The 25,713-nt window shown below is 43.9% G+C and overlaps 1 protein-coding gene across 2 annotated transcripts in view; it reads left to right on the forward strand.

The window, feature by feature from the left end:
• Positions 1-21,793: 21,793 nt before the first annotated feature.
• PTN (pleiotrophin) overlaps positions 21,794-25,713 on the forward strand; it is a 116,407-nt gene continuing 112,487 nt past the window's right edge. Inside the window, exon 1 of one of the 2 annotated variants that reach the window (XM_044983842.1) lies at positions 21,794-22,070. In XM_044983842.1, coding sequence (XP_044839777.1) covers positions 21,808-22,070 — 263 coding nt within the window. In that variant the 5' untranslated portion in view covers positions 21,794-21,807. The remainder of the gene's footprint in view (positions 22,071-25,713) is intronic. The other variant, XM_044983846.1, reaches the window with a different exon arrangement.

Below are 25,713 nucleotides of genomic sequence, written 5' to 3' on the forward strand. Positions count from 1 at the left end.
TTCAACCACCACTTCACATGCCACAGGAATTTTCCTTGTTACTTGTCAGTTTAGCTGCTGCCGGGCTGGTTTCTAACAAATAGTTCTCCGGGAAATTCACAATATGGAGATCTCCCAAAAGGCTGGCAAATGCCATGTTGTTTTTGCTTCCCATGCCCAAGTATATAAATATGTCTCTCAAAATGGGAGTGTCACTTCTTGGGCTCTATTCCACCCAGTCTTCCCACATCTCTGAAATGCACCAGGCCCCAACTGTTTCTTCAGTCATAGAAATGTAGGGGTGGATGGGGCCTCACGAAGACATCCAGTCCATTCCCCTACACTGAGGCAGGATTAAGTACACCTAGACAATCACTGACAGGTATGTGTTTGTGCAATATACAGTGAAATGTGGGCAACTGATCACCCTTCTTATCAACATCCCATCTTAAAAATACCACCCCCAAAGAATAGTCAAACATACTGGGTTTACCCCACACCATGTATAGTAAATTACATCAGTGCAAATTAGGTGTAAAACACTAACATCGGAATGGTAGCACATTGCACTTTTTGTACTAATGCAAGTGAGTACACAATGGAGAACTGGATGAGTAGGACCAGGGCCTGGTCTACATTATGGAGTTAGGTTGCATTTAGCCACATTAGGTCAATTTAAAAATGACTGCATCCACACAACCAACCCATTCCGTCGACCTAAAGGGCTCTTAAACTTAACTTCTGTACTCCTCCCCGATGAGGTGAGTAGTGCTAAAAATCAACCTTGCTGGGTCAAATTGGGGGTAGTGCACATGCAAATCGATGGTATTGGCCTCCAGGAGCTATCCCAGAGTGCTCCATTGTGACTGCTCTGGACAGCACTTTCAACGCTGATGCACTAGCCAGATACACAGGAAAAGCCCCGGGAACTTTTGAATTTCATTTCCTGTTTGGTCAGTGTCACAAACTCAGCAGCACTAGTGACCATGCAGTCTCCCCAGAATCACAAACGAGCTCCAGCATGGACCGAAAGGGAGACACTGGATCTTATTTCTGTATGGGGAGGAGCATCTGTGCAGGCCGAACTCTGATCAAAAAGAAGAAATGCAAATATATTTGCCAAAAATTGCACAGAGGCTAAAACAGGGACACACAGCAGTGCCACGTGAAAGTTAAGGAACTCAGGCAAGCCTATCAAAAGACAAAGGAGGCAAACTGTTGCTCCAGGTCAGAGCCCCATACATACTGCTTCTGTGATCAGCTGCATGGCATTCTAGGGAGGGACCCTACCAGTACCCCACCACTGTCTATGGACACCTGCAAGGGGGGAATCTCACGCAACAGGGAGGAGGATTTTTTGGATGAGGAAGAGAAGGAGAATGTGCAGCTGGCAAGCACTGAATGAATCTATTGTCCCCAGTGGGGGTGGCTCTAGCTTTTTTGCCACCCCAAGCACAGCAGGCAGGCTGCCTTCAGCAGCATGCCTGTGGGAGGTCCCTGGTCCCATGGATTTGGTGGCACACCTGCGGAAGGTCCGCTGGTCCCGCAGCTTCAGCATACCCACAGCTGAATTGCTGCTGAATCCGCGGGGCCAGTGGACCTCCTGCAGGAATGCCGCTGAAGGCAGCCTGACTGCTGCCCTCTCAGTGACTGGCAGGGTGCCCCCTGCGGCTTGCTGCCCCAGGCATGTGATGGTGCCTGGCGCCACCGCTGCTCCCTGGCGGCCAGGACCTTTTCATCATCCTGGAGCCAATACCCTCTCAAGGCGGGATCCCCAACCCTGGTGAGTGCACATTTGTAACTACAGTACAGGGTTTAAAAAGCAATAGTGTTTAATGTTTGATTTGCCCTGAAGAATTGGGATGCATTTGCGGCACATTCTACCACCATTCTGCACTTGCTCAGCCTGTAGTTGAACCGTTCCTTACTACTGTTCAGGCTGCCTGTGTAAGGCTTCATGAGCCATGGGAGCAAGGGGTAGGCTGGGTCCCCAAGGATAACTATTGGCATTTCAACATCCCCAGTGGTAGTTTTCTGGTCTGGGAAGTAAGTCCCTTCTTGCAGCTGCTCGAACAGCCCGGAGTTCCTAAATATGCGAGCATCATGCACCTTTCCCGGCCATCCCACGTTGATGTCGGTGAACCTTGTGATCCACCAGTGCTTGCAGCACCATTGAGAAGTACCCCTTGCAGTTCATGTACTGGTTGGCAAGGTGGTCCGGTTCCAAGATGGGGATAGGAGTTCCGTCTATCAGCCCACCACAGTTAGGGAAACCCCCTGCAGCAAAGCCATCCAGTATGACCTGCACATTTCCCGGAGTCATTTCCCTTGATAACAGAACATAGAATATCAAGGTTGGAAGGGACCTCAGGAGGTCATCTAGTCCAACCCTGTGCTCAAAGCCGGACGAATCCCCAGACTGATTTTTGCCCCGGATCCCTAAATGGCCCCTTCAAGGATTGCACTCACAACCCTGGGTTTAGCAGGCCAGTGCTCAAACCATTGAGCTATCCCTCCCTATCAATGATTGCATTGGCTGCTTGGATCACAGCAGCCCCCACAGTGGACTTGCCCACTCCAAACTGATTCCCGACTGACTGGTAGCAGTCGGGCGTTGCAAGCTTCCACAGGGCTATTGCCACTCGCTTCTCAACTGTCAGGGCAGCTCTCATCTTGGTATTCCTGCACTTCAGCATGGGGGAAAGCAACTCAGAGTTCCAGGAAAGTGGCCTTACGCATGCAAAAGTTTCGCTGCCACTGTGAATCATCCCATACCTGCAACACTATGCGGTCCCACCAGTCTGTGCTTGTTTGCTGGGCCCAGAATCGGCGTTCCACTGTATCAACCAGACCCACTGCCGCCATGATGTCCCAATTGCCACAGCCTGTGATTTCAGGAATGTGTGTGTGTCCATGTCCTCATCAAAATCCTCCTCATGCTGGCGTCTCTTAGCCCTGTTCTCCATATACTCCAGGATAATGCGCTAGGTGTTTACAATGCTCACAAAAGCAGCAGTGATGGTGAGCTGAGTGGGCTCCATGCTTGCTGTGGTATGGCGTCTGCACGGATAACCCAGGAAACAAGGTGTGAAATGATTGTCTGTCGTTGCTGTTATAGAGGGAGGAGCGCCTGACACCATGTACCCAAAACCACCCACGACAGAATTCCAATGGGCAGGGGAGACTCTGGGAAACTGTGGGCTAGCTACCCACAGTTCACCGCTCCGTAAGGCGATGCTAGTGAGGACACATTCCGCCGATTTAATGCACTTAGTGGGGACATACGCAATCGACTGTATAAAATGGATTTCTAAAAATCGACTTCTATAAAATTGACCTAATTGCGTAGTGTAGAAATACCCCATGTTTCCCTTGAATAGGAGAGCACCAGTGTTAAGCAAATTATTTTTGACAGAACCACAAATGGTCCCACTTGAGATGATACAGTACACTGAAAATGTTAACTACATACACACATGATGTTGGCTTTAGTGATTTATGACTACAGCTGGGTGATTTTTTTTTTGCGCAACTAGTAAGTCGGCTGAAAATGCATTGTGGGCACCAAAACAATTTGATCAAATTTAGCAAACATGAAAGGATTCAACTAGATAATTCATAGAGTCTAAGGCCAGAAGGGACCATTATGATCCAGTCTGACCTCCTGTATAACACAGACTAAACAATTCCCCCAACAAATTCCTAGAACAGATCTTTTAGGAAAAAATTCCAATCTTGATTTTAAAATGGCCATGAAATGATGAATCCACCATGACCTTGGGAAGTGGTTCCAATAGTTAATTACCCTCACTGTCAAAAATGTACACTTTATTTCCAATCTGAATTTCTCTAGCTTCAAATTCCAGCTATTAGATCATGTTACACTTTTCTCTAGTAGATTGAAAAGCCCACTATAAATGTAGACACTTAGACCCTAATCAAGTCAGCATGCCACGGAGGCCCATTTGACACTACGCTGTGTAAGCAACTCTTGTCACCAACTCTTGTCCCACACTGGTATGATATTTATATAAAAGGCGGCATGTAATATATTATTTGACAGCTGATAACACACTGGTCATTAATGTTACTGTGAAATGTTTAACAACACTGTAGGTGAAATTAGGGATGCTCTCTGGTATCATGTCCTGGAAACTATAAACTGACAAAGGTGACAAAACAGGTTTCTTCTATATAAACAGAAAAGAAAATATGGTGGCAGATGCTCTGTCCAGGAAAGAAGGTCTGACCTGCTACCTGCTGGTCAGCCAATGGCTAACCCTCCTGCAGCTTTGTAAGTGGGGGAGATGTGACCCAATCTATCAACATCCTTCTTCAATGAGGATACCAGAACAGGGCAGAGTATTCCAGCAGTGGTCACCCCAATGCCAAAAACAGAGGTAAAAATCACCTCTCTACTTCTCTTCGAGTTTCCCCTGTTTATCAATCTCATGATTTCACTAGATCTTTTGGATACAACAGGGAGCTCATGTTCAGCTGATTATCCACCACAGCCACCACATCTTTTTCAGAATCACTGCCTCCCAGGATAGAGCCCCCCCCATTCTGTAAGTATGGCCTACCTTCTTTGTTCCTAGATGTATACATTTAGCCATATTACAACTCTATTATTTGCTTGTGCCCTTAGTTTACTAAGTGATCCAGAGCACTCTGAATCCTCACAAGAAACACGGCCAAGGATGCTACTATGCTCATACTCAAGGATGAGGAGTTCCACAAGCAGTAATGTGACATGCATCAACCCATGCATCAAAAGAATAAAGATTACTCCCAAGAGATGAGAAACACTGATGCTGAAACTCAGCATACAAAATCCATACACCAAGACATGGAATCAGCAGGACTGTCTGGCAACTACATAGAGAACCAGACAAAAGATTGCGAATGATCAATATTCACAATCAGGCTGTTGTCTAATCAAAGAGCCAGTAGAGATCAGTGTAGTTAGTGTAATAGAACCTTGTGATTGCAACTCAATCTATTACACATTCATCCTCAAGGCATCTAAGTATCATTCAGAAAAATAAAACAGGTGGTGTCTTGCTGAGTAGTTCTCGCTGATCCTAGGGTAAAGAAGGAGATGTGGCTTTTTAACCCTGACTGCACAGTTCTGCAGAAGCTGGAAACTATTTTGAGAGTGGTAGCAGAGGGTCTCTTACCAAAGAGCTGAAACAGTCCCATGCAGGTGGAACTTTCTGGGAAAGTTCTGAGAAAACCAAAAATATTTCTGAACTGTGCTTTGGCTCTTCCATCCTGTATTCCTATCCCAACCCACCTTGAGTCAAACCATCTGCTGCGGGGCCCCTGCTGGGACAGCAATTGGCACACAAGGATTTGATTATATATTTGTCGATATAACTAGCCAGCAGGAACTAGAATTGTGTGTGTTGGATGGAGTGTGATTCCACGGTTGTTTCATCCATATATATCTGTCTGTATATACACATACTTGGTCAATTTCTCTGCTGGTAAAAATGTGTAGAGCGCCAATTGATTTCAGTGTTGCTCTGCCAATTTAGGCCAGCAGAAAAATATTTAGGGGGCAGCTGAAATTCACTGGTGGGTGAAATGGTCTAAATATTGTCTGCAAAGCATTTTGGAATATTGTGGGAGGAACAGCATTATATAAATGTGAAAGCAGCAAAGAGTCCTGTGGCACCTTATAGACTAACAGATGTATTGGAGCATGAGCTTTCGTGGGTATTCATCACACTTCATCACATGCATCCGACTAAGTGGGTATTCACCCACGAAAGCTCATGCTCCAATATGTCTGTTAGTCTATAAGGTGCCACAGGACTCTTTGCTGCTTTTACAGATCCAGACTAACACGGCTACCCCTCTGATATAAATGTGAGGAATCGTTATTCTGGACATTCGCTTTCTCATTTTCTCCTTCTTCTGCCATATCATATGAAGTATAAAGCAGAAGGGCAGACATAACTGTGGTGTCCAATTGAAAAAGATGGCAGAACAAAGACAATGAATAACTAACAGCTGCTCAATGCATTTGCAGCTATTTAAAGTTCTCAAAGTCCTGCCCACAGTTCCTCCCATTGTTCTCAGCCACATGCCACATAATGATGAAGCAAGGAATTGCAATTTAAGATTTATTCCCAGACAAAACCACAATTAATATTATGGAGAAGAGTTACCAAGATTATAGTTAATGTTGTAGAGTGAAACATATCTATTAATTTAAAACAACATCAGTAGTATGTTTATATCCATACATTATAAGTGTGTTTGTTTGAAAGTCTGCTGCATTTCAAAAACCTAAATATCAGAATTTCTAGGCAGACTAAGTTAAGGTTCCAACGCTAGCACTGAGATGTGGGCTTTGACCTGTACCATGAAAGCACAGGAAGATCTGGTTGCTGGTCTCTAGTTAGCAAGTGGATTTGCATTTTACAGTATTACAGGACATTGTGTAAAGTATTTTGGTGTGATAATGGCACTCTGTGGCTTGTAACTGACAGCTAAATGGGGGATGGTAGTTAGGATCGGTAGGTATAATTTAAGCTGGTAATGGAAATTTAAATGAATATTTTCACACTTTCTGCTATTAAGGATTTTTTGAAGCATGCCATAGTTTTCTGGATTTCAATTTTTTTTAAAAAACAACTTCAATATCCTAATAGTATTGATTTAAATTGACAGTGACTTTAACCATTACCAAAAGTAAGTGCTCAGAACTTTCTGAAAATCAGATGGTCAATTTGGGCACACTGAACATGAGATACCTAAAAGTCACTAGTCACGTCTGAAAATCTTGGCCTAACTGACTATTGAATGTTGTGGAATTCAGAGACACAATAGCAATTGTGGCCAGAAGTGTGGCCAGCCAATCTTTCCAGTTTCAGCATCTTTCTTGCTATCCATCTATTGGCAGGGCCAGCCCACAACATTTTGGCACCTGAGGTGGGGAGCTCAAATGACGCTCCCGTGCCCCCTTGCTTGGGCCAAAACTTTGAAAGGTCTCAATTCTGCCTTCTTCCTGTTCTACTACTCTCATGGTACTGCTCTGCCACCTACCCCAATAAAGGAGAACTAACAACTTAAAATGCCTTGTTCAAAATTTTTAAGTAACACTTAACTTTCAAATGCCTGAACAGAAAATGTAACTTTTCTTGTCTGCATAGTAAACACTGGCATTTTTATCTGTTTGAATAATCAAAGTGGTGCTTTCCATGCCTTCTTGGTTGCAAAGATTTGAATTGTTTCCTGAAGGAACATAGTCTGGGCCAGCTCATGCTCTATTCAGGTGGTTGCAAGGCCAACCAGCCTCTCCTGTGTCATTGTGGAGCATAGACATGTTTTTATTAACTTCAGCTTGGAGAAGCTGTGTTCTCCACTGGCAACTGTTACAGGAAGTGTTCGAAGTATGCGTAGAGCAACAAAAGCATTTGGAAAGAGAGTGGTCATCTTATTGGTGCACATATATTCCAGAACAGCCTTTGGAGTTGAACCTGCTGAAATGTATTTTGAAAGGTCTTTCAGTTCATCACCTAAATCACTTGCATCAATATTGCGCATGTCATCATGTGTCACTGTCTCTAGTGCCCTGCATTGCTGGTGTAGGTCTTCTTCAGGTATAGTGAGTTTTGGAATATCAAACAACATCCCAAATATACTGCTTGTGTTCCTTGAGCTGCATGAAACATTCTTCAAATGACTGTATTGCACAATCTAGCACCTGGTTAAAGAATTCAACTTTGAATTGTTGTTTGAGGTATTTTATGGGATTATCCCATGCGTTATAATCAAAATGACTTCTTCTTCAGTGACTCTTGTCTTCTTGAATGGGTAGGAAAATAGCTTCAGTGTGCCAACTTCTGTGCATTCTTCAGAACATTTTGAAATCCCTCATCTGACTGGTAAGACTGTAGGTATGACTTTGCTTTGTCCAGTTGTTCCATTGCTCCAGATATATCAAGGTCAACACCTTGGAGTCTCTTGCTTTCAACATTTATTTCAAACAGTATGTCATGCCACAACACTAAGCCACACAAAAATTTGAAGTTGTGTGTTTCTGGTGATTCCATTTCCCTCTGCCACTGTTCTCCCACAAAACAGTTCCTGTCATAGCATTATCCTCCATAATGGCAACTATGGCATCATCAATCTTCCCCATTTGGCGTTTGATAGGCTTTATTGCCTCCACTTGATTTTCCCATCGTGTGGCACTCAGTGGTTTCAGTGTCAGAGAAGATGTTGCTTCAAGATTTGCCATCAATGAGTTGATGCCGAGAAAAATACATAGATGCTTTGAATTACATTAAAAAATTCAGCAGCCTCACTAGAAGCTGATGCTGCATCACTGACCACCAAGTTCAATGAATGAGAACTGCATGGGACAAAAAAAGCTCGAAGGTTTAACTCTCAGATCCATGTCTGCACTCCTCTGTTCTTTCCTCTCATGTTGGCACCATTATCATAGCCCTGACCTCTCATGTCAGCTATCGCAATTCCCATATATTCCAGCTTTTTAAGAAGCACATTTGTCATACCAGCTCCTGTAGTATCAATGTCAATAAATTCTAGAAAATGCTCTGACAGTCACCATTGCAGGGATATTTTCACTAGGTTCTGTTGTTGTTACAAAATGCACCATTAAAGTCATGTGTTCCATTTGGCTGATGTCAGGTGTGCAGTCCAGAATAATATCTTGCTGACTTCAGCTCTGCCACAATCTTCTGTTTGATTTTTGTTGCCAGTGATTGTATGATCTCATTTTGAATTGTTTTTCCAAGGTAGTGGTGTGTCTACATTTCTTGGGTGGTGACTCTTCTTAGATGCTCCTGGAGTACAACATCAAACTCAGCCATCAGCTTCACAATTTTAAGGAAGTTTCCATTGTTTGATACATACATCTGATCTGAAGTGCCACACAGTGCTAGGTTTCGGGTAGCAAGCACTCTCACAATGGCAATGAGCCTTTTCAGAACATTTTGCCAGTAAAGAGACTCTGATGCAATCTTCTCTTGATGCTGATCATCTATGGTGGCCTTTAACCTTAGTCTCATCTCAAGCTCTTTCCACCTATGGAATGCTCTCTGGTGATTTGCTGCCTTCTCATGGCATGCCAGATTTCTAGCCAGATTTTTCCAGTCCTTTGTTCCTGTAGAAGCCAATGTGGTTGGAACATTAGACTGGAAGAGTTTGCAACAAAAACAGTATGCAGCATTCTGGGTTTTTGAGAACATAAGCCATGGCCTTGCCACTTTGTCACCATTGGGGATTTCCTGCTGTAACGTGTTGGATGGAAAATTCTATTTTCATTGTTTTTGGGGAACATGAAGTTTTTCACTTGCTGTTGCCCATGCAGTACAAGGAAGTCCCTCAGGCTATTGCTCAAGTGGGTCCACAGTCCTGGGTTATCTAGATCAGTGGTTCTCAAAGCCGGTCCACCGATTGTTCAGGGAAAGCCCCTGGTGGGCCGGGCCAGTTTGTTTACCTGCCGTTTCCCCAGGTTCGGCTGATTGCAGCTCCCACTGGCTGCGGTTCGCCGCTCTAGGCCAATGGGGGCTGCAGGAAGTGGCACGGGCCAAGGGATGTGCTGGCTGCCCTTCCCGCAACCCCTATTGGCCTGGAGCGGCGAACCATGGCTATTGGGAGCCGCGATTGGCTGAACCTGCAGACGTGGCAGGTAAACAAACCAGCTTGGCCTACCAGGGACTTTCCCTGAACAAGCGGCAGACTGGCTTTGAGAACCACTGATCTAGAGTTAAGGAACTAAACTCAGCAGCAGCTGGTTCTTGTGCCTCCACCACACTCTTCTCTGATCTACACTTTTCTTCAGGAATGTGCATGGTTACATCCATTTGAGATGGAGATATGGATGCTGCAGTAGCTGCCAGGTCACCTGCACTCTGACTAACTGGAAGATCAGGCATCTCCTCACCACTCACATCCTCCCTGGGGCCAGAAGGCTCACCGTGAACATTTGTGTCTATGTATCTCAGGAGAGCTCCTTCCTGCTTAGATAGAAAAGCTTCCTTTGCTCTCTCTTTTTCTGAATGCTGCCCCAGAAGGGCGTTTTCTTCTTTCACTCATGACTGCTGTTCTGTGCCAGCTATAGTGGCTCTCAACACTCAATTGAAGGGGACAAATAAGGAAGATGGTAGCAGGGTCTGAGTGAGGGAAGATATCAGCGTCTTAAGGGCCTAACTGGCTCTAAGTGGGTTCAGGGAATCTGCAGGAAACAGAAAGCTTCCTGAGAAGCTGATGTTACTCAGTCCAGGCTCCTGAGAGTGCTAGAGAGGCACATAAGAGGCTCCTCCTCCTCTCTCTCCCTGCAGCTCCTGCTGCTTTCTGTTATTCCCTCTCACCTTTTCTCCTGCTTGCCTGTTATGTCTCTTGTGCCCAGGGCCAGATCCAGGCACCAGCTAAGGAAGCAGGTGCTTGGGGCGGCCAATACAAAGGGGCGGCATGTCCGGGTCTTTGGCGGGAATTCGGCAGTGGATCCCTCAGTCCCTCTCTTCCTCTTTGAACTGACACCGAAGTGTCACTGAAGAGGAAGAGAGGGAGTGAAGGACCCGCCACTGAATGGTTGCCAAAGAATGAAGTGGCATGATTGACCTGCCACCGAAGTGCTGATCAGCTTTTTCCCACCCCACCCCCTTTGCCGCTTGGGGCAGCAGAAAACCTGGAGCCGTCCCTGCTTGTGCCCTCCTTCCTCCAGCACAGCACTCTACCATCTCTGTGCATCTAGAGCAGAGAGAATACATATGCACCAGCAGCAGACACAATTTTCTACATTCTGGGTTCTAGTGGTGCCCCCCCACAGTCTGACACCTGGGGCTGCTCCCTCAGTTCGCCTTATGGTAAGGCCAGCCCTGTCTATTGGAGTGATCAAACTTTTAAATATGGTATATCCCCTTGCGGTTTACAGACTGAGATGCTCAGCTACAGTTGTCCCAGAGCTGCACTTCTGCCTTGTACAGACATCTTGTGCAGCCTCAGGCTTTTGACTCATTGTGCAGCTCCCTTACTGCTTCTCAATCTCCTTAATTGGCATGCAACATTCCATCATTCCAGCTTTTTGTCATTTGTCCTTATTAACTCACAGCAACAACACAAGCAAACAAAAGCAGGTGAATGCTGACAGCTACTATATGGAAGAACAGCTGTTTCTCCTGTAGAGGAGAGTACTGCTGAGCTTTTGACTCAACCTCTTAGTCAATATTTGGGGCCTTGCTGGGCTGTTTCTGATAGGAAGAGAAATTGATTATATGAAGCAAGTATATTCTTTGGTGCAATCCTGTTTATTTACAAAGAAATTACACAAAGTCCTGTTTCCCTGAACACATAGAATAACCAGTTGGCAGTTTCTTTTCTTACTATTTCCAAGTCTGCCATTCCAGTGAGCCCAAGAAGCTCAGTTCCTCTGGTCCCACTCAAGGCCATGCTCATGGCTATGTCTCTTGCTTTCAGCCTCGATCCCCACTATATATATATAAATACAAAACCTTACTTCCTGCCTTTGCAATTAGGGAAACTCCTGTTAATTTACTCAGGTTAGTTTTTGCACAGGCTTCACCATGCTACAGATTGCTTTGGGCAGTAACTTCTATTGTTTTCTGTTATCTCAGTACATGAATGGGTGTAATTGAGAGCCTTCTAATTAGAAGGCAAGGAGAGTGCTCAGCACAATCAGGTTTTACCAAGTCTGTGATTGTCTTTGGATCAAACACTCACTTAATGGCAGCTATTAATGACTTCCCACACAACATTACTATGGCAAGGCTGCATTAGGAGCTATAGAGGCTGCATTTTGGCTAGCCGTACTGAGGATATTTCATCACAAAGATATTTTCCTACTAAATTAGACACTGAATTGGCATTATTATTTGTATTACAGTAGCACTTAGAGCACCAAATGAGATCACGGTCCTACAACTAGGTGCTCTATGAAGACATAGTAAGAGAGAATCCATGCGCCAAAGAGCTGAGAGTCTAAATAGACTTTCCCATTTTATTGATGGGAAACTGAGGGCCAGTGAAACTAAGGTTATATCAACACTGGAGCTAGAAGGTGCAATTTTCATCTCGGGTAGCCAGACTCTGATTTGCACACTAAAAACAGAAGCATAGTTGTGTTAGCACTTGGGATTGTACTCAGGGCAGCTAGCCTATCTGAGACTCTAGGGCATGTATTCAGGAGAGCTAGCCTGTCCCAGGCACATGTTGCCATGACGATGCTGCTATTTTTAGTAAACTCACTCTACCAGAGCTAGTGTGAGTATGTCTGCCTAAGCTGGAACTTCTAATTTCCAGCTCTACTTTAGACATGCCCTAAGTGACCTGCCCAAAATTACACAGGAAATCTGTGGCAGAACCAAAAAATTAACCCAGGTTTTCTAGACGTCAGTTCTTGGCTTTAATCACAAGGCCATTTTAATCTCTCTGAGGAAAAGCTTCTCTCAGAGATGAAAATATAATATATTTACAATTATATAGCCCTTTTCATCTGAGGATATCAAATTATTATATAAACATTAACTAATTAAGCCGCTGAAGTTGGCGAGTAGCACCCTCATGTTACAGCTGGCTAAACAGAGGTGTATGTGCCTCAACTGCTAACAGATCCAAGGACCCTGAATTCCAGTTCTCATCTGTCTACTTGATAACATGCCTGATAACTGTTAATGCTTGTAGACCAGCGGACTCACCCCTACGGTGCCTCCTGCTGGTGACTCCGGGAATTAGCTCGATTCAGCTCTGGAGCCCTCTGCAGGCTGGTGATCCGCCTGTCCTCTGCCCCCCGTGTCCCTCCCTGGACCCAGTGCCCTTTTACATGGGGGGCTGCCCCCTGGCAGTAACTCCTTTCTCTCAGGGTCTCCTCTCCCCAGGGAACCCCCACCCTCTATCCCCACCTTGCCTCAGTCTATGGCTACTGCCAGTCATTGTCTAGCCCCCATGCCCTGGGGCAGACTGTAGTATCAGCCTACTCATCACTGGCAAGGAGGGTTTGGACCTGCTGTCTTGGCCTACCCCTGGGCTGCCCTCTGCAACCCGCAGTACCTGTTAGCCCAATGCTAGGCCGCAGCCTGGGGTTTTCCAGGCTAGAGCTCCCCAGCTCCGCTTCACTCAGGTACCTTATGTCCAGCTCCCTGAAGCCAGGCCCATCTCCCTCTATAACTAGAAAGAGACTTTTTGGCTTCTGGCTCACAGCCTCTTATAGGGGCCAGCTGGGCCTGATTGGAGCATGGCCACAGCTGAGCCTACTTTCCCCAATCAGCCCAGGCTTCTTGCCCCAGCCTAAAGGCTGCTTTCTCCAGCCACAGCCCCTTCCCAGGGCTGTTTTTAACCCCTTCAGGGAAGGAGTCCACCCTGCTACACTGCTATTGTGGATGTTACCTTGCTGCTTATTGTTTCCCTAGGGTCTGGCTACACAGCAAAAAAACATCCACAGCAGTGAGTCTCAGAGCTTAGATCAACTGTCTTGGGCATGCAGGGTTTGTGCTACAGGGCTAAAAATAGCTGTGTAGACATTCCTGCCCTGCCCTGGGCTGGAGCCCAGGCTCTGAGACCCACCAGATTTCAGAGCCCAAGCTCCAGCCCAAGAAGGAACATCCACACTGCTATTTTTAGCCTCCTAGCCTGAGCCCAAGTTAGTTGACTTGCGCTCTGAGGCTCGCTGCTGTGGGTTTAGTTGTTGCAGTATAGATATATCCTGTCTCCTTTGCATTGAGGAGTGTTTCATGAGCGTGTGTACTGTATTTTTTAAAAGCTTCAAGTTGCAGCTCTTCCAGCACAAAGAAAACAGAAAATCGATTCTCCCCACACACAGTTTCTTGGGGCTTTAAATGAAAACTGGGAGGAGACTGAGGAGGGTATAGCCTGCAGAACTGCAACATGCTTTCCACCCATCCATGTCTACATCAGGTGGAAGACTGATTCCAACCCCTGCAACCAGCAATCTAGGAGTTCTAGATGCTTAGCACTTCTGAAAATCAGGTCCACAGTGTCTCATGTTTGGCACCCAAAAACTGACACCTACAATACATAGTCATTTAAAAAAAATAAGTTTGACTTTAGCCTCTTTACCTCCGTTTCTCCATCTCTAAAGTGGGGATGAGAAAATTTATTAACCTTGTAGCTCTAGGTAGTGTAGCCTAGGGGACAGCACAGTGGACAGTAGCACTCTGGAGACCTGGCTTTCCCCATCTGTAAAACAGGGATAATGATACGGCTATCCTTTATAAAGTGTTTTGGCCTCTACTGATGAAAAATACCATATAAGAGCTGTATATTATTATTATTGAAGTGCAGTGTATTATAGCAACAATAGTTATAGTAGCAATAGTTAAAGTTGCATTTCAGCTCCCATGTTAAGCCCCTTTTTTTCAGTTGGCCACAATGTGTGTACATATCTATGCTACAGTTGAGACAGAAAGTTTGCGGGAATGAACTGTTAGAAAGAGCCAAGCCTGTGAAGAAGGCTTAGACTGAGGGTTTCATGATTTAGAATTACCCTTCTGTTATTAAACCAGACTCCAGGAAGAATGACATTTTCCCACCCTGAGTGTGTAGGGTTTTTTTTGGACTGTGGTGGGGCGATGTTTTGACCAACTAATTTCATGCCAAAACAAAAGCCACTGCACAAACATGTCTATACATTGCCAACACTTCTCTGATGGTTGGAGAATAACTATTAATAAGATCCTATGAATAACAGTAAATCACACTTGGAGATTGAATCCATTAATATGTTTGCAAATTTCCTATTTGATCAACTTTTTGTAGGAATAGCTCTTATTCACTGTCAGTATCACTTTAAGACAGTCCAAAATAGCATATCAGAAGAGGACACCAATGGCACCTGCTGACATTAAACAACCTTTCAATCCATTTATCAACATTCTCATCCTACCCCATTCAAAGCAGCTAAAACAATAACGATCAATAAAAGAAAATTAATTGATATGCAGAGCATATTAAAAGCCAGTAATGCAATGTGACTGATTCTCCCAAACTGCTCTTTAAAGGCATCAGCAGGCCTCAGATTTTCTACATCCATGAACAAAAAGTAACTAGCTAGGTTATATTAATGTGAACATTTTATTAAATATCATCCTGCCTCAAGGCAGCTAACAGTATTCCCCAATACAATTATTTTGTTGTTGTTTCTGTAGACTCTTGTTTGACAATGGTGCAATTTATATATATATGTATTATTTATGCTGTACTAACAGGACCAATATTAACATTGTAAGCAGTCTGGCATGGGAGGAAAACAAAAAGCTCAGTCTGGTTGTTTGGAAAGGTCTGCAATGGAATATCTTAGTATTTATCCAGAATAAATGGAAAGGGAATGGCCAGGAGGGATGAAAACAATAATTTATAGCTTGAAATAGAAATATGGTTGAATTCTTATAGTGTTAAAGGATGTTTAAAAGTAAATTACAGCAATGGGAATGTTGCTACTGAACTACAGTTTCATCTCTCCCTCTCAGAATCTGCAAACCCTTCAGTACTACCTTATGAATAAGGGAATGTATTATTATTATTAATAATAAGAACATTACATTCGAGTCTATAGGCCTCAGCCAAGATTGGGCCCCTTTTGTGCTAGGCATTGTATATACAATGCTGCCCCAAAGAACATACAAAGAAATTGCTGATAGAGCAAAAGACTCAGCATGAAAACCTGCTCTTTATTGATCATTAGATGGACAATATCAACGAGCAAGACCAGTAAAACCCTATAGCGCACACAGATCTAATCCCAGAACAAAGCAGGTCAAGGAAACTTGATCAGATAATCTCCTTGCTAAAATCTCACCAATCATACTTTAAAAAAGAATGGTAAACAAAATGATAATTGCCAAGTTCATCAATGTCAAGAGAGGGTTTCTTGAGCATAGGCCTAAATGTTGCTCGCTTGACAGATACTGGGATCTGATCTGCATGGGAAGATCTTTGCGCTCACATATTACCCCACTTAAGTTAATGAGGATCCATGCAGGAATATAAGAACATAAGAATGGCCATACTGGGTCAGATCAAAGGTCCATCTAGCCCAATATCCTGTCTTCTGACAGTGGCCAATGCCAGGTGCCCCAAAGGGAATGAACAGACCAGGTAATCATCAAGTGATCCGTCACCTGGCACCCATTCCCAGACACAAAACTCCAACTGTGCTGGTCTAATTTGCAAGATCAGAACCTACATTTCTACTGGTTGTGAAGATGCTGGGCCTGACTCTTCTCTCACTTACATTGGTTTTACACTTGTGTAGCTGCATTGATTTCCCTGGATTTACACTTGATTTACACTAGCCTGACAAAGAAGAAAATTATCCCAGCTGAGTGAATGTGAAGAAGGAAGAACCAAAGAGAACATCAAAGTGAGGGGGAGGAGGAAACTGATGAATAAAAAATGGGGAGACATAATGAAGTAAAAGATTATTGCTATATTTTAAAAAATTAAATGTATAGTACTGCCAACCCAAAGTGTTCAAAAAGCATGAGATAAAAATCATGAGATTGGCTTAACAATCTTTAAATTTTAAAAGGTAATACATTTTGGGTCTTTTTACTTACCTTCAGGTTTTTGAGCCTCTTAGGGTTCACATTTCAAACTTTTCCCTGCAATCAGGAGGGCTTGAAGCTTACTTTCTTTAAAATGAAAGATGAGCAGCTTGTGTAATCACCTGATTCTGGAAGCTGGAGCTTAAAGAAAAAAAATCCTCATATCATGAGGCTCTATGATAACAATGTGAGGATTGGCAATACTTCATTTAGCATGGAATGATATCTTACTTGACTTGCTGTCAGTGGTATTCACAATATTTATATGGCAGTAAATATATATTTACTAGTCCTACTGAACTACTCACAGTAGTAAAGCTAAGCATGTGCATTAGTGTTTGCAGGATTGGCGCCTTAGTGTGTATATTGAAATGCTGTGTTTATATGTTAATTTATCCAGTGTACCCCGTCTGGGTCATTGAGAGTCCTCCATGTTACAGTTGAGATACAAGAGCAGGACAGCAGATGTTACTGCTCCTTGCATTTCACCTGTTAAGTGGATAACAGAGCAGATCAGAAAACTGAAATTTTCCTGTGAGAAATTTTGAATATCACTATTCAAAAACAATTTTTTCAATGTTTTCCTCCTAGAAGTTTCAAAACAGTTCAGAATGACAAGATTTGGCTTAAGATGTCATTTTCGTTGCTTTAAACAAAAAAATAAAACAAAACATTTTAAGCTGAAACAAAACTTGTTGTTTTGAATCAGTATTTGACCATAACATAGCATTTTGTTTTAGTTTTTGCAAACTTCAAAGCTGAAATGAAATACGATTTTTAAACTGAAAATGAAATGAAAAATGTTGTTTAATTTCAAAATGGTGAGTTGAAACAAACATTTTTTTTTGTTTTGACATTTCATATTGGAAAAATAGCAAATTTTTTTGCCAGAATTGACAATTTCCCATGACATTTTTCAATTTTTATGAAACTGTGTTATTCAGCAGGAGCATTTACTTGATGAGAAATTTCAGACAATGCATAACTAGACCTTTCTCTCCAGGAGTGTCATTCCAGCATATCTCCCTAGCACAAACTAAGAAAATATTAAAATAAATAACATGTATGCACAAGAGCAACTTTATGCAGGTGAGCAGTAGCCCAATTGAAGAAAATGGAATTAGTCAAATGTGTTGTTACACATAAGTGTTTGCAGAATTGAGGCCCAATATTGATATTTGGGGGTATTAAATGTGTGGGGTTTTGTTGTGAAGCACTTAGCACACTATTGGGTGCTTTAAAATAATAATAATAATATTGAATTTGCAGTTTCTTGGTTTACATTCTTCACCAATATGCCTGGAAACTGAGTTTTAATGAGTGGATCACTTTTAAACTACAGTTTGGGATTTGAATGATTATTGTTTTTTAAACCACGTCATTTCCCCCCTATTCTAATTATAGGGCTGACAGTTTCTGTGACAATATGCATTCCATTATACAGCCTTAATATAAAGCTGGTCTGAGAAGAAACACAACTCAGAAGCAGTTGATTCTAGTGTTCAATACATCTACTAAATAATTCAGTATCACTAATGGAAGTCTGATCTTAGTGGAGAAGCAGGCTTCTGTGGGCACTCACTGCTGCTTTTGGCAGCCAGACTCTGGAGAACAACAATGGAGCAAAAGGTGAAAAACTCTTTAACTGTTCTTGTATTCTCTTTTCTGCTTTCCCAGAATTATATTATTTCTTTCTGGTGGCAGCTGCAGCTGAGAGCTGAGCGGGTGATAGAAAGAAATTGATATTTATAGTATGTCTGAAACAAACAAAGTTCAAACCAAGCTGACCTATTGACTGGCATGTGTTTTTGTTTGGTTTTAGAAATGCACTGCATCTTTCTGCTAAGTGATGGGATCAAAGGCAATGAAACATTTATTGGGGGCAAATTGTACAAGGTATTGCCTCCAAATTTCATACTCAGGTTTTAGGTTTAGAATTTTCTAAGAAGGTGAGGTGCCCAATTCTCATTGAAAGTCTGAGAGTTGGGTGCCTAACTCCTATTAGCACCTTTGGAATTCCTCGCCTAGAGGTACTGAGCATCCCCAACTCCAATGTAATCAAAGGGAGCTGAGGGTGCGCTCAACACCTTACAAAGGAAAATAATCAGCAAGATGAATTCTAATATGAAAGGGCTTCTATTTTTAGGCACACTCAAGATTCCCAATCCCAATCATCTTTAGGAAAACCCATCCCTTCTGAAGATACTGTGAACATCAGCTGGCGGAAATATTTGGGGTCATTTACTGGTGCATTATCATTGTGCATCAACAGTCAAAAAAATCTGTATAACTTGTTCCCTTAATCTTCGCTCTTTTCCTTTCTAAAAGGAGCAGTCCTCATCACTCTTCTTTACCTCTTGGAGACACTGTTTCAGGCAGTGAAGAGGCTACTTGAAAGTAAAGGTTTGACCCCTGTAGCTACTAATCCATTCTTTATCTTTTTTTTTAACTAATCTAAAACTGATAGCTACAAACAAACCATAAGGGAAAAGATTTAAAACCTAGCCAGAGATAGCAGGGTTCTCTAGCAGCCTATAAGCAAGATCTCCTTTTTAGTTAAATTTAGATTCCTTGTGTGTCTAGACCAGATGATTAACAACCAAGGGCTGCCTTTCAGTATAGAGATTTTTATCCTTCAGATGTTACCCAGACTTAACTCTTTGTCTTTATGTCCCCCTTTCCATCATCCAAGAGACCATCTAAATGTAGGAAATAAACCATTGTTTGGGATGGGCAAAATAATAAGAGACAAGATGGTGAAGCAGAACTTGGCAGAATCCACTGGCTGTATCTAATGAGGAAAATATTTTTGCACCAGTTAACTGGTCAGACTATATCTTCCATGGTTCCTTATTACCATTCTTCTCCATGCTGTCCAGTTGATTCTGTCCCATCTTGCTTTAAGTACATTGGGAGGCCCACCTCACTAGTTGTGAGACCATCTAGAAAGTCACTTGTCATAGTCCTATTAATGTCAAAGGTGTCAAACATTGTAGGCTCTTTGGAGCAGGAATATGTCTTATTATGTTTATACAATGTATAGCACAATGAAATCCTGTACTCAGTTGGCACCTCTAGGTGCTATTGTGATACAAATAATATTAACAATAAAAACACACATATTACTTAACTTTCCAGAATTGAGGTGCTTTCATTTTTTATTAGAGTTCCTTCAGACCCTAATTCATTTACCGTTGAACAGATGCATAATTGTGTATACAATTGAGTCTTTAGTCTCTCCAAATCCTAATGCAAGTCACATCACAAGATTAGAATTTGGTTCAATGTGTGTGCTCAGTTTCAGCAAATTCAGATCTGAGATGTGGAGGGGGAGGTACCAGGGATTGCTGTAACTGGGGAAAAGTGTCAGCTGAAACTGTTTTACAGTGGAAAATTGGGTTTTCAACAAAATGAAAATTTTAATGGAAAGTGACTGCTTTCTGCAGAAAGTTTCTCTCTCTTTAAAAAAACTTTAAAAACCTCAGTTTTCCTTTTTTCAACAAAAAAATGAAATTTTCGGCAGGGGAAACATAATTTTGACCTGCTCTATGTCTCAATTTTCTCTTTAGCCCACAGAAAAATGTACAAGTCAATCTGCAATATTTTCCCTTTGTCTCACCAGTCTGCTCCAACCTCACTCTTCATCCAGAGCACACAGTTTTGGTGGCAATCAGATGAACAAACCTTTAAGGCCAAAGATGTCAAACATTCCAGGCTATATGGTGCAGGGAATGTCACTTGCTATGTTTCTACAGTGCTTAACACAATAGGGTCCAACTCTCAGGTGGAGCACTACAGGGACTGCACAAGTCAGCTACTAAGTATCCCTCTTTATTGTTGTGTGGCTTGCATAATTTTCATCCCATAAGAAGGAAGTAGATTTCTCACTGCAGTCCTGGGCATTTGACTCCAGAGAAGCCTGGCTTATGTTGCTAGCCCAGCTGCTAGAGAGAATTGTTCTATCTGAACCAGTCTACTATTTTGTGTTGATGATCAAAGTTGTTTGTCTTCAGTGACATTGCTATCATTAAATCCCGCTGTGGCTGTGTGATGAAAGCAAAGGAAGAAATGGAAGGGATTAGTTTACTTCACCCAGAAAGAATCCAGGTGGGTGCAATTATCCAGTCTGGGATTTACTGTACAGTGCCTTTTATTGTTACAGGTGGAAGGTGTTAGATGATGCAATATACACTTTTGCCAGGCAGAGGATTTTCTTAGCTAATTTCTCTGGAAACAGGAGAACCTGAACTGGATTTCTGCACTAACTTGGAATAGGAGCCAAAATTTATGACCCCATAAAGAAGACCAAACCCCCAAATGCTGTGTGCCTTTATAGCCATGAAATAGTTTCACTCTAGGGTTTAGAAACAAGAAAGAATCTGCCTGACATTAGAATGTCAGCTACATTTTTAATTAAATTGGCAATTGGGGAGCATTCTCATTTAACAAATGCAATGAGGCTAAAAGTGGGGAAAACCTGCCTCTAAAGCGAAAGCTTTTATGTAATTCCAGCAGTCAACAGAACTAGAAGTTATAAAATTCCATGAAAAAAAAAGTTGTTTTGTGATATTTTCAGCCTAACTGGAAATTAAAGGTACCAGCCATCTTTTTCTTTCAATGTTTCCAGCCCAATTCTGGACAGTCAAGAGTTTCAAATAAACTTGGATTCAAAGCCCAGTTAACTTAAAGGCTCTTCTTGACTTTCATGGGCTTTGGATCAGGCCCATAGTGCCAACAAGTGAAATAATTCTTTGTGTCTGAAATTTCTGAGATTTGTTCATGGCTACCTGGGACGTCAAAGCGAATCTCCCACGCACTGTGGCTAACAGTGAATCCACGCTAGCCGTCTCAGCTCCCTATGTGTGCAAACAGGAACATAGATTCAATCGGATTTTTTTTAATAAGTTACCTGGCACAGTGACTCGCAGACATTAGCCCTCCTGACCCAGTACATTATGGTGCTGACACTGCCTCGGCAAGTAACAGAACGTGGGGAACCGTCACCATGGGACGAGGGTTTTGTAGAGCTTCTCTTTCCCAACAAAGCTTTACTCTTTGCTCACCAGAGCCCCAGCGCATCCAACATATGACATTGCAGAGGAGGGATGCTACCCTGCAGCTACCTTTTCTTAGCAGGAACCGAGGAACTCAAATCCTGCACCTCTCCGGGTCCTACCCCCTCTCCCATCGCCCTGCCCTTCCTCCAGTCCCGGGGCGCGAGACTGCCCCTGGAGTGACCCGCTTTTAATCAGCTTCCCAAGCAGATCACATGAGTGCAAAGTGCCCTCTCGCGCTCTGCCTCCCTCCTCTCCCGCTCGCAGTCTGCGCGCAAGTGAGTCCAAGCGAGGAGCGGCGAGTTCCCCGCCTCCAGCAGCCCGAGCTTGGCGAGACAATCCCAGCCGGAGCGGGGACGCGAGAGCGCACGGGGCGGCGAGGAGCCCCCAGATCCAGCCCGAAAGAGACGGCTCGGCCCGGCGCTCCCAGGCAGCCAAGCCCACAGCCGAAGGCGGCTGGGCCGACAACTCCACGTAGGTCCGAGTGGGTTTGCTGGGGCTGGGGCGCGCGGGTCCGAGGGGCGCGCCCGGGGCGCTTTCTTCCGCCGGGGGCACGGAGAGCGCGGGGGAGCGGGACCCTCGGGGGCTTCCCCTCGGGGCCCGCGGCTGCGGGGGGAGCCGGGCTGGGCGCGGCGCTCTCACCTGGCCCGCCGCGGGGCGGCGCGAACACGCGTGCAGCGGCCGCCTGGCCCGGGGCTGGGCTCCCTGCGCGGGGAGGGAACTGAGCGGGGCCGCGGAGAGCATCGCCCTGGGCATTGCTGGGGGTCTCCCCTCCCCCCCGCCCCGGCCAGCTGGTGTCGGACACAGCTGCCCCCCCCCCGGGATGTGGTGGCCGAGGAGCTCTGGACTGGCCCAAGGGACCCAAAGAGAAACAGTCTGGTTTTTCATGGGAAAAGAGCCCCCCCCCACCTCCCTTCGGTGACGCGGGGCTGTACTCGAAGGTGTTCCCCGGACACCTGGATCCGCACCCCAGCCTGCTCCCCGCCACCACGCAGAACTCGGCGCCTGGAGACCCCGAGAAGTGCCGCCCCCGTGAGTAGCGCTGACTGGCTCCAGGGGGATGAGCTATCTAACCCCCTCCCCGCAAGCTGCTCCAGCTCCCCTGCCTGGCTGCCTCTGCGGGCTGCTGCCTTCCAGGCTGGGAGGGCGCCCAGGATTACTCTGAAGGCTAATAGGATAATGGAGCAGTTCCCTGCTCTCAGCTCAGCGCGGATTTGAGGCAACTGCACAGCTCGGTTTAGCCACTTGATCATAACTTGGCAAGAAAGGCTGGCGGTGGTGGATCAATATGTGGCAGTATTGAAAAGCTAAGAGGCAGGAGGGGGAACTTTACACAGTGTAAAGAAAAAAAAATGTCAGTGTCTGCGAGCAGAAAGTGTGCTCAAGAGGAAGGCCAGAAGTATGCACCTAGGATAGGCAACCCACTATGGATGCCCCTCTTACCTGGGGTCCCGCAGGGATCAGTTCTCTGTCCCATGCTATTCAATATCTTCATCAATGATTTAGATCATGGCATACAGACTAGAGTACACTTATAAAGTTTGTGGACAATACCAAGCGGGGAGGGGGTGCAAGTGCTTTGGAGGATAGGATTATCATTCAAAATGATATGGACAAACTGGAGAAATGGTCTGACATAAATAGGATAAAATTCAATAAGGACAAATGCAAAGTGCTCCACTTAGGAAGGAACAATCAGTTGCACACATACAAAATGGGAAATCATTGCCTAGGAAGGAGAACTGTGGAAAGGGATCTGGGGGTCATAGTGGACCACAAGCTAAATCTGAGTCAAAAGTGTTACACTGTTGCAAAAAAAGCAAACATAATTTTGGGATGTATTAGTAGGAGTGTTGTAAGCAAGACACGAGAAGTAATTCTTCCTCGCTACTCTGTACTGATTAGATCTCAATTGGAGTATTGTGTCCAGTTCTGGGCACCACATTTCAAGAAACATGTGGGCAAATTGGAGGAAGTCCAGAGAAGAGCAACAAAAATGATTAAAGGTCTAGAAAACATGACCTATGAGGGAAGATTGAAAAAATTGGGTTTGTTTAGCCCGGAAAAGAGAAGACTGAGAGAGGACATAACAGTTTTCAAGTACATAAAAGGTTGTTACAAAGAGGAGGGAGAAAAATTGTTCTTCTTAACCTCTGAGAATCGGACTAGAAGCAATGGGCTTAAATTGCAGCAAGGGAGGTTTAGGTTGGACATTAGGAAAAACTTCCTAACTGTCAAGGTGGTTAAACACTGGAATAAATTGCCTACGGCAGTTGTGGAATCTCCACTGGGGATTTTTAAGAGCAGGTTAGACAAACACCTGTCAGAGATGGTCTAGTAATACTTAGTCCTGCCATGAGTGCAGGGGACTGGCCTAGATGACCTCTCAAGATCCCTTCCAGCCCTATGGTTCTACGGTGCCAGCAATGTTTTCACTTTGATCCCAGAGACTTAGGGCCAAACTCTATGCTCTGATAAGCACATAATGCTGTTTGACTGTAATGGGGGTTAACCTGCTTATCCTAGAGTAATAGTTGACCCTTACTTTACTGCCGCTAAAATAAGTAACTCCAGCAGGTGCTGATGGATCAGTTATAGAATTGTTATTGCTAGTTTGTTTTAAATCTTGTTTTAAAGGCCTGCGGGGGAGGGGTTGGGAAAACTGGGCCAAACTCTGCTGTCAGTGAGACTGGTATAAATACAAAGTAACACCATTGACTTCTAAGTGAGAGAATAACTTCTCCCATTGAGTTTAGAGATAATTTTGCTGATATGTCATATTGGTTTCTGTCATTTATTTGTCTTCCTCCTTATATATATTAGGGCTATTTACATGCAAAGGGAATCTTTTCACTTCATTAAAAGTTCATCTGCTCCTGTTGCTTGCGCTCTACCTGAGGTTTACTCTACTTCTCAGTTTTTGATATCACAAGGAGATGAATGAATACATTTGTGGAATGTTCTAAAGCTTAAATTCCACCAGGAATTAAGCCTCCTGTGACCATATCTGCTTTATCTTGTTTATAAGCAGTGTGGAATTGTGTATATTATGCTTTTCCCCTATGCAATACCCTTACAACTGTGGCCAGAGGAGTGGGTTCTAACTAGATCCAGCTTACTTTAAGTCAGAGGAGCAAGTGGAAGGACATTTTAGCCAAAGGTTCTTCAGCTCTGAAACTTGCTACCTTTCCATTGTTCCATCACAGCTTCAGTTTGGTATTGTTCTGAGCCTGTTGCAAAGTTCAGCTTTTGGGGTAGCTAATGGATTGAGGGAACAGGTATGCTTGTAGGTGCAGGCTATTCTAAGGAGACCGTTGTTTTTATGTACCTTTTGAATGTTGCATGATAGCTGCTGTACAATGGGAGTTTTACTTTTTATCATCTATTATAAACACCTGATTTCTCCCCCCCCCCCCCCCCGCGCAACAACACTGAAATATCAATCAACAGAAATGATCCAAAGGGAAACTTTCCCCCAGAAAAGGTAATATGTAATTTGTGACATGATAAAGCTGTTTATTTGTTGTTGTAAGTTTGATGAAGGGGAAAGGAAAAGTTATCCAGCTAGAAGGAAAAAGCTGTGCATAACTTAATGACCATCTATATGGGCAAGTATGTGTGGAGGGACAAGTAGAAAGTTGGTGTCTCTCTGGACTAAGTTCCTTAGTAATTGGGACCTTATCCAGCACTCACTGAAGAAAAAGGAAAGACTCCCTTTGTCTTTAGTGGGCTTTGGAGCAGGCACTTGGACAGAAGGGTGGGAGGCAAATTTGTCACTGGCTTCAGTTTGTGTCTTTTACAAAGGGATACATTTTTTGTTTGTTTTTATTTTAGTCAGTAGCATCTCCCTTCCCTCTATGGTAAATGGTACAGACAAGGGAGGCCTTCATCACTAATGTAGGCACTTTCTTGATTGACTTGTGGGAGGTGCTGTCTGACTTCCAGCAGCATCACCTCCACCAAATTATGTCACAACTAGATCTGATCTCCCTTCTCTTAGTCTTGCTGGAGTCTGTTAGATCGAAGTACTCTCATAGAAGAACTGTCCTTTCTGCGTGAGCTCTGAAAACATACTGCTTTGACACATACTCTGTTATATTTTAAAACATTTGTGCAGTGCC

Source organism: Mauremys mutica, chromosome 1, assembly GCF_020497125.1.
Source record: "Mauremys mutica isolate MM-2020 ecotype Southern chromosome 1, ASM2049712v1, whole genome shotgun sequence".
Taxonomy (NCBI): Eukaryota; Metazoa; Chordata; order Testudines; family Geoemydidae; genus Mauremys; species Mauremys mutica.